General features: G+C 44.6%; 1 protein-coding gene across 2 annotated transcripts in view; it reads left to right on the top strand.

The window, feature by feature from the left end:
* Nucleotides 1-1,585: 1,585 nt before the first annotated feature.
* AXIN1 (axin 1) overlaps nucleotides 1,586-13,784 on the top strand; it is a 114,734-nt gene continuing 102,535 nt past the window's right edge. The window contains exons 1-2 of one of the 2 annotated variants that reach the window (XM_075010836.1): nucleotides 1,586-1,790; nucleotides 3,835-4,803. In XM_075010836.1, coding sequence (XP_074866937.1) covers nucleotides 3,926-4,803 — 878 coding nt within the window. In that variant the 5' untranslated portion in view covers nucleotides 1,586-1,790; nucleotides 3,835-3,925. Of the gene's footprint in view, nucleotides 1,791-3,831; nucleotides 4,804-13,784 lie in introns of both variants that reach the window. The other variant, XM_075010837.1, reaches the window with a different exon arrangement.

Here is a 13,784-nt window from a genome sequence, read left to right as displayed (position 1 = left end):
GCAATAGCATGGTACATGTAGCCTTTCCCCTCCTTGGAGCTAGTAGGTCAGGCTCCCAGCGGATTCAGGCAGGCAACACAACAGCAGTTCTGCTTGTGCCCTGTTTTCAAACTATTCTACCTCCCCTGGAGGGCTAGAAGTTAACTTTTTGCATCTATGGAAAATTTGAGATTCTGACATAAGCACATGACTCCAGGAGCTAAGGAGGATGGGGTCATAATTCAGAAAGACCTGGACAAACTGGAGAAATGATCTGAGCTAAGTAGGATGAAATTCAACAAGGACAAACGCAAAGTACTCCACTTTGGAAGGACTATCCAGTTTCATGTATACAAAATGGGAAGTGACTCCCTAGGATGGAGAACTGCAGAAAAGGATCTAGGGGTCCTCGTGGACCACAGGCTAAATATGAGTCAACAGTGTGATGCTGTTGAAAAAAACCCAAACATCGTTCTGGGCTGTATTAACAAGAGTGTAGTGAGCAAGATAGGAGAAGTCATTCTTCTGCTCAACCTTGTGCTGATTAAGCCTCACTTGGAGTATTGTGTCCAGTTCTGGACACCACATTTCAAGAACAACGTGGAGAGATTAGAAAAGGTCCAGAGAAGAGCAACAAAGAATGATTAAAGCTCTAGAGAACATGACCTATGGGGGAAGATTGAAAAAACTGGCTCTCTTTAGTCTGGAAAAGAGAAGGGTGAGAGGGGACATTATAGTGGTATTCAAGTACCTAAACAAGTGTTACAATGAGGAGGGAGATAAATTGTTCTCCCTGGCGTTTGATGACTGGACAAGAAGCAAGGGGCTTAAATTGCAGCAAGGGAGGACATTAGGAAAACGTTTCTAACTCTCAGGCTGGTCATGCTGGACTAAAATGCCGAGAGAGGTTGTGGAATCTCCACCACAGGATTTTTAAGAGCAGGTCGGACAGACATCGGTCAGGGATGATCTAGATGGTGCTGGGTCCTGTGGGGAGGGCAGGGGGCTGGATTTGGTGACCTCTGGCCGTCCCCTGCAGTTCTAATATTCTGTGATTCTTTGCCCTTGTGCCTTCATCTGGCCTTGCAGACCAGGCCTGGCCTCCCAGCAACCCCCCAGGCCTGGCCCGGGGCTGTTTACTGTGCAGCAAAGGTTCAGCAGTGGGTCTGCCACGACGGGACTCTCCATTTCCTCCCGGCCCCGGCCCCGGGCTTGGAGGTCGGGGGAAAAGAGCCGGCGGGCAGTTGTGGCTCGGGCGAGCCGAGGAGCCTGCAGCTGCTGCAGAGGTGGGCCGGGGCCGGGGGGATTGTGGAGGGTGCCTGGAGGCAGGGCCGGGCGCTTTGGCCGTGCCCTGGAGCAGGGGTTGGCTGGTGGGGGTCAGATCCCCCCCACGCCCCCGCCCCCCTGTTAGCCTGGCCGGCGGCGGCGCCTCCCTCCTCCCCGCCTTTGTAACCCCCCTGTCACACGTGGGGCGGAGCGGTGGGGCGGCCCCCCCCTCCCCCGCCGCCGGGGCCCTCCGGCGCCCCCTGGCTCGGCGCGGCGCGCTGCCCGCAGTACCGGGCGGAGGCGCGGGGGGCGCGGCGGAGCCGGCCTCTCCCGGCGGGGCTGGAGCCGCGGCGCAGGCTGAGCCGTGCGGGGCTCGCTGCTCTCCGCGTCGCTGCCAGACCGAGCGGCTGCGGCCATGGGGGGCCCGGGCCGCCCGCCTTGTGCTGCTTCCCGGCGGCTGCTGCCCGGGCGCCGCCGCCGCCGCCGCTGCTGCTGCTGAGCCGCATGGGCCGGGCCGGGCCCCGCGCCGCGGCTGCTCCGAGCGGGTGAGCGAGCGGGAGCCAGGCCCCGGCCGGGCTGCTCCGAGGCCGAGCCGGGGAGGCCGCCCCATTGTGGGGGCCGGCGGGGGGACGGGCCCGCGGCGAGCCGGGGCCGGCCGCTGTCACTGCCGCGGAGCCTCCCAGCCCGCGGCGGGGGGGATCCAGCTCCGGGCACCCAGGCCTCGAGCCGGCCCGGAGCGGCACGTCGCTGCCGGGAGGGGGCCCGTGTCCCCGCCCCTCGTACCTGGCGGTGCCCGGGGTCCCCAGGCGTGGCGCTGCGCTGCGCCCGGGCGCGGGAGACCCGGAGCAAAATGGCTCGTGGCTCCGCTAGGGATGGGGCTCCGGGCAGGCCAGGGGCTTTCTGGGGAGGGCCGGGCTGCTCCCAGGGCCGCCTGGGGCTGGTGATGGCCGAGGGGCGCGGGGCAGAGGGTGCCCTGGACGTAGAGTACATTGCAGGTGCGCAGGCAAAGCTCAGCGGAGAGACTGACCGGGGTGTGTGTGTGTGTGTGTGTGTGTGTGGTGTGTGTGACCCAGGAACTGTAGTAAGTGGCAGTGTCTCATGATCACAAAAACAACAGGTCCTGCAGCTCCTTAGAGACTAACAGATCTGTTGCGGCATAAGCTTTCGTGGGCAAAGACCCGCTTCGTCGAAGCGGGTCTTTGCCCACGAAAGCTTATGCCGCAACAGATCTGTTAGTCTCTAAGGAGCTGCAGGACTTCTCGTCGTTTCAACGCAGCGGGTCTCTGCCCACGAAAGCTTCTGCTGCAGCGGATCTGTCCGTCTCCGAGGAGCCGCAGGACTTCTCGTCGTTTCCGAAGATACAGACGGACTCGGCCACCCCTCCGATGCTGGAAATACGCAGTTACCTCGGTCTTCAAATCAGCCTGGCTCTTTCCCACGTTATTAACTTTGTGATGACCTGCAAGCTGGTGTGGCGAAGGCTAGCAGGGGCCCCTTTTAGCTGTGCGTTTTCAGCTGAGTGGGGAGCAACCCAAATGGGAAGGCGGTCAGAAAGATGCATTTGTAGGGGTGTGCTTTGGGGGAGAGGCTTTTAGTTCATAAAATAAAATATTGTTTGGAATATTTTTCCACATGCAGTTGAGTTGGTGATCTGTGAGACAGCTGCAGCTTTCCAGCAGTCCGGGTTTTGAGGTCACCGGAGTTATTTTGTAACGCACAATTTTGGTTAGCGCCTTTAAAGTCTTCAAGTTGTATTGTTTAAGTGCAAAGTAGGTACCAGAAGTTATTCATCTTACTCCTCCGGTCCACCAGAAACACACACCTTCTGCACCATGTTGATTCAAATTAACTTTTAAAAAATATTGTTCGATTATTTCTCATCCTCAGGTGGTGATCAGAAATGTTCTCACGGTCAGCGGCAAATAATGTTCGTTAGCTTACGTGAAACTTAAGCAAATAGCCTGCATTCCATGAAGTGCGACGTTCTGCAGCTGTACTATAAAATACACACCGCTTTTACATGATGCTCATCTGTGGCAGGAATATAATTGAGAAATAGTGCAAAATATTCTGGGAATGGCAGTGTATTATTATTACCTGTACATCATGATTTTAATTTCGCTACAGGGTGTTATTCGCTTTCCCTAATTAATGCTGAAAATGCTTGTCAGAAGTGCTGAGATGATGTTAAAGTGTGTGGGGGAGCGGAGGGGAATTTCAGACGGTTGATTGTGTTGAAATTTTTTCCCTGCTTGATTAAGTCTTCATTTTAAAGCTAATTGGAGGTTTTGTTTTCCACATACTCTGAAAGCAATTCCAAAAGCTATTTGGAGACATGGATTTGGTATTTAGTTATGTAAAAATGCTGTATATTTTCTGAGTTAAGGGTATACAAATACACATATTAAAAATTCAGCTACATCTCCTATTTCAGAAGTGTATAAAATCCTCAACTAGGATTGTCCATCAGCTTGTTTAGAAACCTCAGTAACAGGAAGCTTGGGAATACTGGAGTCCTCTGCAAATAGTCATGGGTTTTAGAATTTTTATCAGCCGTGTTTTAAATTTTGTTCTCGTTTGTTTCAGCAGGACAAACACATTCGTTCTGGAACTACTGATACTGGTGTTTTGAGACGAAGCCCGTTCCCTCATCGTTCCCGTGCAAGCAGGTGCCATAAAAATGAATATCCAGGGGAAAGGCTTCCCTTTGGATCTTGGGGGAAGCTTCACCGAGGATGCTCCAAGGCCACCGGTCCCTGGTGAGGAGGGTGAGCTAGTTTCTACAGATCCAAGGCCCATCAGCCATGGCTTCTACTCTGGTAAAAGCGATGTGATTAAAAATGAGACTTCTACAGCAACACCGAGGCGCTCTGATCTGGATTTGGGGTATGAGCCCGAAGGGAGTGCCTCTCCAACTCCACCCTACTTGAAATGGGCTGAGTCGCTCCACTCCTTGTTGGATGATCAAGATGGGATAAATCTGTTCAGGACTTTCCTGAAACAGGAGGACTGTGCAGATCTGCTGGACTTCTGGTTTGCCTGCAGTGGCTTCAGGAAGCTGGAGCCCTGCCTCTCCAATGAAGAAAAGAGGCTCAAGCTGGCTAAAGCGATTTACAAAAAGTATATTCTGGATAATAATGGGATAGTGTCCCGGCAAATCAAACCAGCCACAAAAAGCTTCATAAAAGATTGTGTCATGAAACTGCAGATCGATCCGGACATGTTTGACCAGGCCCAAACTGAGATTCAGTGCATGATCGAAGATAATACCTATCCTTTGTTCCTTAAGTCTGATATTTATTTGGAATATACAAGGACGGGTGGGGAAAGTCCTAAAATTTATAGTGATCAGAGCTCAGGGTCTGGGACAGGTAAAGGACTGCCTGGATATTTGCCTACTCTTAATGAGGATGAGGAGTGGAAGTGCGACCAGGACACTGAAGAGGATACCAGCCTAGATTCAGCCCCATCCAACAGGCTCACTCAAAAGTTGCTTTTGGAGACAGCAACCCAGCGGGCCACCTCAACCAGGCGATACAGCGAGGGGAGAGAGTTCAGGTACGTTAGCCAATATCACTAAATTTCTAGTGTCCCATGCGTAGAACTTTTGTGGCAGCTGTTTGGGCTTCTTGGGCCGTTTGCGAATTCGGGGGCTGCGAAAGAGTCAATTTTGGGGCTGGAATGCAAGCTTTTTTGGGGGCGGTGGGGCGTAGTCTGTCTGAAATGTCTGTGAGTGCTGAGAACTGCACTTGGACATGTATCTTGATACTATTAAGGGCACCCAAACCCTGTTTCTCATCTTGAGGAGAGCTTGACTTGAAGCTAGGGCTGGTGAAAGATGTAGAGGGTAATGCGCCAATAGTAGCCACGGATGGTCCTCACACGTACACTGAAGAATGAGGCAAACGAGCGGCATTTCCAGGCTCACGTATGGCTTGTGCGAGGTGTGGGGATGGGGAACGTCACTGTGTGGTGGTTGGGTTGTGGATTTACGTACACATTGTAGGACTTTTCCTTGCAAATACATGTTCAATGCGTCTGATGGCTGGTGGCTCGAAGTTTCTTGTCACTGGAGTGATGGCACCTATCTTCTTCCTGTGCCCCAAACAGGGTGCAGAGCAATCCCTAGAAGTGATTTTGATTTGGTCTCCAAAGGCTTCCTGATGGTTGATTCAAGTAGAATTTGCCAAATTTTAGCTGTTTGTTTTCCTTAGAAGGCTTTTCCTGCCATGCAAATAATTGCTTTTCATAAATAAGTTTTTCTCTTTCCCGTCGTTCCTCTGGTAGCCTTCCAGCTAACACGGTTTTGTAAATTCAGTTAAAAGTCCAGTAACACCATTTGGCGCAACAGAACATGCCCAGAATGCATTCTTATCGCTTTAAAATCAAATCGCCTTTTTAAAGGCTGGCTTAGGCTAAAATTTGCCCACTTTGTGAGGGTTAGAAAATGAAGCAGCTAAAAGTGTCCTCATCAAAGCTGCCCTGGCCTTAGGAGAAAGTATTTATGGATTTAATCTCACTCAGCAGTCCCTTCAGGCTGGCTGCTGGAAATTTATCCGTCCCTCTGCAAAGCCATAGCCCACTGCAGATGCTGAGGCATTTTCATTTTGATCCTTGTTTTCCTACAGATTTTGAGGAGGGAATGTTGAATGTGAAACTTTGAAAAAAGGGGGAATTCATGTGAAACCCTGCTGGTTTAATCAAGAGTCTGAAACCCAAAATCCCACATCCTGGGACTTTCCTGGGGAGTTAATAAAAGCCTTGAACATTTCTTGAAAAGCATTTTGACTGAGCAAATGGATATTTACTATGAGGGAAGATTAGGCAGTTTTAAGATCTAAGTATCTTTTTATTTAAGTGATAAATAGCTTGTAAGATTGGAAATTGTTTGAGGCGCAGTTCTCTAGAACAGGTCACAAAAGAGTGTTTACCACTTCTCCACTACTCAGAGCTAATTTAGGGAAAATACGGTAAATGTATTGGTTGAATACTTGTTTGCTGTGTTTTAAAACTGTTAAGTTCTCTACTCTGTGTGATAAAGTTCAGAGGCTTTCATGTGAGATCAGAGCAAAATGAGGTTGGATTAAACACAGGTTGTGCAGCTCTGCAAAAAATAAAGAGGGATATTCATCTTTCATAAAACATTGTGCCCAACAGTCTGTCACTATGGCTACAGATTTTTCACAGTCAGGTGTCTTGGAAGTTCTTGCCACCAATGGACGCTTACAAGAGATGTATTTTGTACCTGGAATTACTGAATAGGAATACAGTTTATTAAAAAAATATTTGTGTGTGTTTCTATAGGTCCAGAGGACCAACTGAGCGAAGAGGCTGTACAAATATAGATATATGTAGACATGATCCACCTCCCCATCCAAAAAAAAAGCTCAAAAATAATTTGAGATCTTCACTGCCAATCCATCTTTTGTAGAACATGTCATCTAACCAAAACCCTCCAAACATACAGGCTACGTCTACACTACAGTGCTCTTTGAAAAGGAGCCCTTCCAAAAGAGCTCTTCTGAAAGAACTTCTTTTGAAAGAATCTGTCCACACACAAAAGCGTATGAAAAGAGTGATCTTTCGGGGGGGGGGAGGGTCAGGAATTGGAAAAATCAGGCTTCATGAGGGCTGCTCTTTCGGAAAAAACGGCCGGTAGAGCATCTACACGTGTTTTCTTTTGAAAGGGGGCTCTGTTCTTGAAACAGGAAAGGAAGAGCGATTTCCAAAGGAGTGCCAAATTCTTTCAGTTTACTTTCGAAAGAGCGCTTTTTGTGTGTAGACGTTCCCGAGGATCTTTCGAAAGAGCCCCCTTCTGATAACTTGACTGATTTTTTGGACTGAGCAAATGGATATTTTGAGATAATTTGAGTCAGGCTCAATTTATTTGGGTCACATTATCTCGAAATATCCATTTGCTCAGTCAAAAATCTTTCGGAAGAACTTGCTAGTGTGGACGCAGTATAGTGGACCAACTGTTTTGAATGGTCTGGCTTTTCAACACTAAAGCCTTGCTCCTGCAAACGTTTAAGTGCTTGGGTTATTTTCGCCATGGTGGATTAAAAAATGGTCAAAAATCTGATTTATTTTTAAAATAAAACCTGGATCTTTTCTTTAAATAGTTTGTAATTATGAAAACCTGTGCTAAGGCCTAAACTCGTTACAATTATTTTAAAGTAATTTAATGTTTGTTTGTTTTTTTATAAAGCAATATTTTTGTTGCCAAGCTTTAAAGTCAAATCACAGAATGTGTGGGAGTCACTGGGTAAGCTTCACTGCTTAACGAACCTGAGTGTGTGTTAAAGTGCTAAATTCTCTTTCGACAGGAATAACCTCTTCTGCAAATGGAGAGAGACTCTTTTTGTCATTTGAGTTTATTCAGCTAGTTCAGTTTAACCAGCAGCTCATTCTGAGATATGAAACCAACTGGGGGCTGTGAGGAAGTAGGAAAGCTTGTTTTCCCCTTCCAATTTCTGAATGAAAACTAGGAGTGAGAGGATGAGATCTACTAGCTCTAAAACCTTGAGGCACAGGGTGACTAGTCAATTGAATTCGCTAAGTACAGCTGAGAATCCTTACGTTTAATAAATCAGTTTGGTTTAAAAACAAATGATTTTGATACATTTTTGATAACCCTTTTTGTTTTGATGTACCCAGCAGATTCAAGACAATCTTATTTAACTTACAAAAAGCCAGTCATTTTAAAATATGTTATGTATTTCCAGTTGCATTGGAATTTCCATCCAAGTAGAACTTGATACAAGTACGTAAAAATTAATAATCTATTAATGTATCATTCGCTGTTTTTCCTAACATAATGCAAATGTATTCATAGTCTTCAATTTTACATTTTGAATTAAGTTGTAGAAGTACTTACATGAGTCCGTATTATCTCAAAATATCCATTTGCTCAGTCAAAAATCTTTCTGAAGAACTTGCTAGCGTGGACGCAGGATAGTGTACCAACTGTTTTGAATGGCTTGGCTTTTCAACATTAAAACCTTGCTCCTGCAAACGTTTAAGTGCTTAGGTTATTTAGTCCGTAACTAAATTAACAGAAATTAAAAAATTGGGAAAAGGTTCTATTTAATTTCAAAATTACATTTTTAATGGTACAAGACAATAAAAAAACAGCATTTCTTTAGGAAAATAACTGATAAGTACAAATGCAGAATAAGGTTTTAATCCATGACTTACATCATGGTTAAAATCACTTCAGTTTAAATTAATCCACTTTGCTTTTGAAGCCTGTTGGACTACTTACATATGTAGGTTTGCATTGTATATAAGCACTTGCAGATCAGGGCCTTCGGGTTGTTTTCAGCATTTTCAAAACTCTTCCAGCTTTGTATCTAAGATAATTTTCAGTTTTTATTATTGAAAGATCACTAGTATTATCATTGTTTCTTTCAGACTCTTACATCTGTAGTTTGTTTAATCTTCCCCAAACTTAACCTCTGTATATTCCTTGGAAGCTCAGTAAAGAAGAATTTGTACAGTTAGAACTTAAACTGTTTCTGTTTTTGTGACCATGCATTTTTGAATCAAATCCAGATTTTTGCAGCATAAGAGGCTTAAAGGGTTAAATTCCTCCTCTCTTGAAAATAAAAATATTTAAAATATTTGCTCAAACTGTTCAAGCCTCTTATTAGTGTGATATATTCCTGAAGGTATGTGTATGCAGTCTGCAGAGCATTGTTAAAAATAAAAACTGTCATTATATCACCTACTGTGTTTTTGTACATGAAGGAAAAGGCCAACAGTCATTATAGGTAGGCTACAGCAAATTAATTGGACATTGGTTATGGATCAGTGAACTTCAAAGAAGGTAACCTCAGAAGATCTCATGCATTAACACACAGCTTCCATAACTGACACTAGCATGGTAGTGAGCGTAACTAAATCTTTCATTAGCCTTCCTTTGACATCCCCAGATTGGATTTTCTGAGATAAGGAGAGCAGAAATTTTAAGTTTTGCCTCAGAACTGCTTAGCAGAGTTATTTTGAAATGTTCTCATAAACTTTGCAAATTTTAAAGATTTGGAAGTCTGCTGCCAGTTGTTAAGTTTCCGGGTTACTTGTCATTCTTCTTTTGTGTGTGCTGGTTTTGTCTACTCTTTATTTTATCTGTTCAGATTTGGTCTAAGAAGAATTCCCCGCCAATGGATGCATATCCGGTACTCTGGGTGCTCTTCACTTCCATCATAAACTGGGACTTACCAAGCCTCCTGTTGAACAGTGAGATCATACTTGCTGTACTACAGTCTGTCTTGGTGGTCACTCGATAATGAGTAGGACCTCTCATGTCACTACAATAAACTCCCACCTACCGTTTTGTTTTATAAAAGAATAATTAACTTTGTTTTAGAAAATACCTTACATGCACTTTCTTGGCTCTGTTTTGGCATTGGTAATCAAGGGAGAAGCACTGTGTAACAGCTGTTCCGGTTATTTTTTCACAACAAAATAACCTAGTGGTGGTTGGTTTCTCCATTTTTAAAACTTTTTGAAATTTTGTGCCACTCTGAAATATTTCCATGAATGTGACATATACTAAGGAAAATAGGTGGTGTGGTTGGAAGGGGACATGGTTAAAGGTGACATTTGCTGTCATTGGAGGATGGAAAGTTCGGCTTGAAAGGGCTTGAAGCGTCAGAGCTGGGAAGCTTGTGGAAGGTGGGTGTGATGTCTGAGGGCTTGTCTCTACTACATGGAAGATCAACCCAGTTAGGGTTGATCTTCAGGAGTTTGATCGTACGCTTGGTAGAGACGTTGAAAATGGAACTATCTGAGGTCGGCAGTCTACCCCAGTACTGCTCAGGAGTAAGGAAAGTCTCCCGTCAACCTCCCACTGTGAAGAAGGTCAGGTAAGTCGACTGCAGATAAGTCAATTCCAGCTACGCAGTTACAATAGCTAGAAGTACATATCTGCAATCGACTTACCTCCCTCGAGCAGACCAAGCTTGAGTAACATGAACTAGTTTTTGTATGAGGCTGTCTAGGCCATATTATTTTTCAGTCTTTGCGGAGTTGAAAGCATGTGGGGGCGGAGGGTAGGAGGGAAGGTATTTCATTCCAGCTATAGTAAATGTGAAAGATGCTCATTAATGTTAAAAATAGCATACCGACATCAAACTTCAGTATGTAAATTTATCTGAGTCAGCATAACCAAGGTTGAAGGAAATCCTGGGAAACAAGTTCTTTGAATAGATGGAAGTACTTCTTTTTAACCGTTTTTAAAAGTAAATGTAAGCACTGCTGGCAATTAAGGGGTAGAATTGGGCAGATCTGCGTTCATCTCAAAATGTAGGAAAAAATGGTTCGTGTAGGTGGTTCAAGAACAAATGTGTATTGAAGAAAACTAGTACAATCATTTGAATAAGTTTGGGGATCTTGTCAGGAAAACTGGAAAATAGATATGTGATGGCGTAAGTCCTTGTTCCGGGCTGGGGCAACCAACCAGTTACAGATTAAGAGCCAAAAGAGCTGTGGATGGAGTGCAAAGAGCCATGTAGTCTAACCCAATAGCATCTAGGCATCCCCAGTCCCCCAACTCTGTACCCAAAACCCCTCCCCTCGTCCTAGAGCCAGGCACCACCAGCTGCCCTGCTCTTACCCAATGCCCTCCACCAGAGCCAGGCACCCTCAGTCCCCCTGCTCTGACCCAATGCACTCACCCTTCCTCCACAGCCAGGCACGCCCAGCTCTCCCCTCTATTCCTATCTCCCACCCCTCCCCAAGAACGAGGCTCCCTAAGTCTCCCCACTCCAATGCCTAGGTCTTACCTGAGCTTCCGCTGCTACTGCAGTCACGCGCTTGTCCCTCCTGGAGCTGGGCACTGCGTGCAGCGCAGCCCTGAGCAGTCGGGGTGCATTTCATTGAGCAAAGAGCCACAGGTTGGCCATCCCTGTTTCTGGCCTTCCAGAAGCAATCCAATACAAGGTAAATTCAGAATGGTTTCTGTACACCTTCAAAAGGCAACAAATGGCAAAGATCAATGGATGATTGTGCCGTAATAATAATTGAAAATTAAAGACAATGACTTGCAGCCTTCTTCATTTGAACAACATTGCTTTGATTCCTTCCCCAAATGATCAGCTCAAAGCAGGGATGGGCAAACTTTTTGGCACCGATTGGGTACCGAAATTGTATGACAGGCTGGGTAGAGAAAGCTGGAGAGGCTGTGCCTTCCCAAGCAGCCAGGCATAGCCTATCCCCTGCCCCCAAATCACCTGCCTCCTATCCAACCCTCCATGACCATGCTGCTCAGAGCTCCAGCGCTGTGAGCACACTGTCCAGGCACTGGGGAGCTGAGGTTACCAGAGAGGAAGGGGCAGAAGGGAAGAGGCCGGGGGTTAGCCTCTCTGGGTGAGCTGGATCACCGGCTGCTCCGGCTTGTCATGCTGCCCTGGAGTTGGGTTGGGTCCTGGGCAAAGCTGTCCTGACCATGCTCCGTGGCGGGAGCTTGGGGAACAGACTGAAAGGTCCAATGGGCCAGCTGCGGCCCTCAGACTGCAGTTGGGTCACTTCTGACTTAAAGGAATAACTGAAGCACTCATCTCGGATTCGTCCTGCTGCAGGGTGGCTGGCATGAAATAGCTATAATCTTGCTTTGTATTTGTACTTCAGCTATTTTCCTGAAAAAAAGAGAGAGAAACGGTTGATTCTCTTCAGTATAATTTAGCATGACTTTTTGCTAACTTGGAAAATATATTACATATACGCATGGCTTAAACAGTTGCACAGCTTAACATACATTTATTCAGAGTTTTAATTTCTACTCATCACTTGTTCGAGGCTGCATTTGGATGGAAATTAGAATTCTATTAAAATGCACAGAACCATCATTTTAAAATTCATTTGTAATAAAAATGGCTTTAAATAAGGTGGATACTTTTGTGCTATAAGTTTATCAATAGCCTATTCTGCTGTTTAAACTGACTTAATAAAATATTGGTATTTAGTGAAATGGACCAATTGTTTCTGGGCCCAACGTTCTTGAAGATTTTAGAGCTAGTAGATCTCATCCTTGCACGCTTTACTTTTTGACAGCGGAAGACTCTTTTTCATGCACAGAGAAATTTTTTTCATTTCCGTTTATTCAACTACTTCAATAACGAATTCATACAAAGTTGAAAAAACAACTGGGAATCTTATTTTATTCTTCCAATTTAGGATTAAAAATAATCTGGCATTTCCGCAATTTTGGTTCCAGGAGCATAGCCAGCGACATCCACCATTTCTGTAGTCTGACTTTCTTTGATACTTTGGCAGCGAATGTATTTCTTGAGTATTATTTATTTTCAGTAATTTAAATGACTTTAGTAGATTACAATAAATGTAGGCTTTAACATTGTCATAATTTCAAATTTAATTTTAAATGGGGATTCTAAAGAGAAAATATATTACAATTAAATAAAACAATCTAATTTTCAAAAATCATTGATTTTTATCCACCCTGCTCTACTCCATAGAGCTGAACTTGCCAGTCCAGTGCTGGATTTTGCAAGTGAAGAAAGAGCACCGTTTAAATAAGTAACTCAAGCCAAAAAAAATCAGCACTTAGATTAATGATCAAATGGCTGGCAGATCATAAAAGTAAGGGTTTCAAGAATCCATACTTGAAAAATTTGATCTGTTATCTAAAAAAAAGACCATGGATCATGTGAAATTGGTGAAGATGCCATCCAAGAACTTAAAGGAAACTATGAGCCATTTGCACAGACAATAAAAATAAAAATAAAAAAAAATGAGAACTGCCTCAATACAAAGAGCCGAAGGTTCTGATTTACGGGTACAAAGCTTATTTCTTAAACTGCGTTATGAAATAAACAACGTTGTTGTGAAGCACTTTGTGGAAGCTCAAAAATGCTTTTAGTCGTCATTAACTTCAGAGTAGTTTTGCTGAAAAAGCAGGATCAATATTATGGTTTCCCAAGGACATTTTCTAGAAGATTCTGTAGATTTGCATTTAAATTCCATCAGTGTTAAATTTTCATCAAGCAGGAGGTGGCTTCTGATCAAACCATAGCCCAAGATTTCATTAACCTGACACTCTACCAAGAGGTACGAGACCACTTCAGAAAAAATTTAAGATGGTTTCAGAAGGATATAACAATTTAGTCTGACACTTCGCTTGCAGTTTTAGTGGAAATCTGACTCCATTGAACCATCATGGAAGAAATGGAGTTCCAAAGAAAGAACACTGAAAAATACTGGACTGTGCTTAATCTTTCAAGACAACTGTACCACTCCCAGGGGTCTTTTGTCTTGAAGTCCCCCAAATTTCACCTCCCATAAAACGTACTGCATACAAAATCAGATGTAAACATGCAGAAGTATCACAGTACATTGTTACTAAAATTGTTTACTTGCTCATTTTTATCATAAAATTGTAAAATAATTGGAATGTAAATATTGTACTTATACAGATTGAACCTCTCTAGTCCAACACCCTTGAGACTTGACCGGTGCCAAATTTTGCCAAACCACAGGAGGTTAGCATTGTCTAGCAGCGTTACCAACGCTTCCACTGCTTA

This window comes from Carettochelys insculpta, chromosome 16 (genome assembly GCF_033958435.1).
Source record: "Carettochelys insculpta isolate YL-2023 chromosome 16, ASM3395843v1, whole genome shotgun sequence".
Lineage (NCBI taxonomy): Eukaryota > Metazoa > Chordata > Testudines > Carettochelyidae > Carettochelys > Carettochelys insculpta.
Note: the sequence above shows the minus strand (reverse complement) of the source record. Positions and strands in the feature narration are given on the sequence as shown.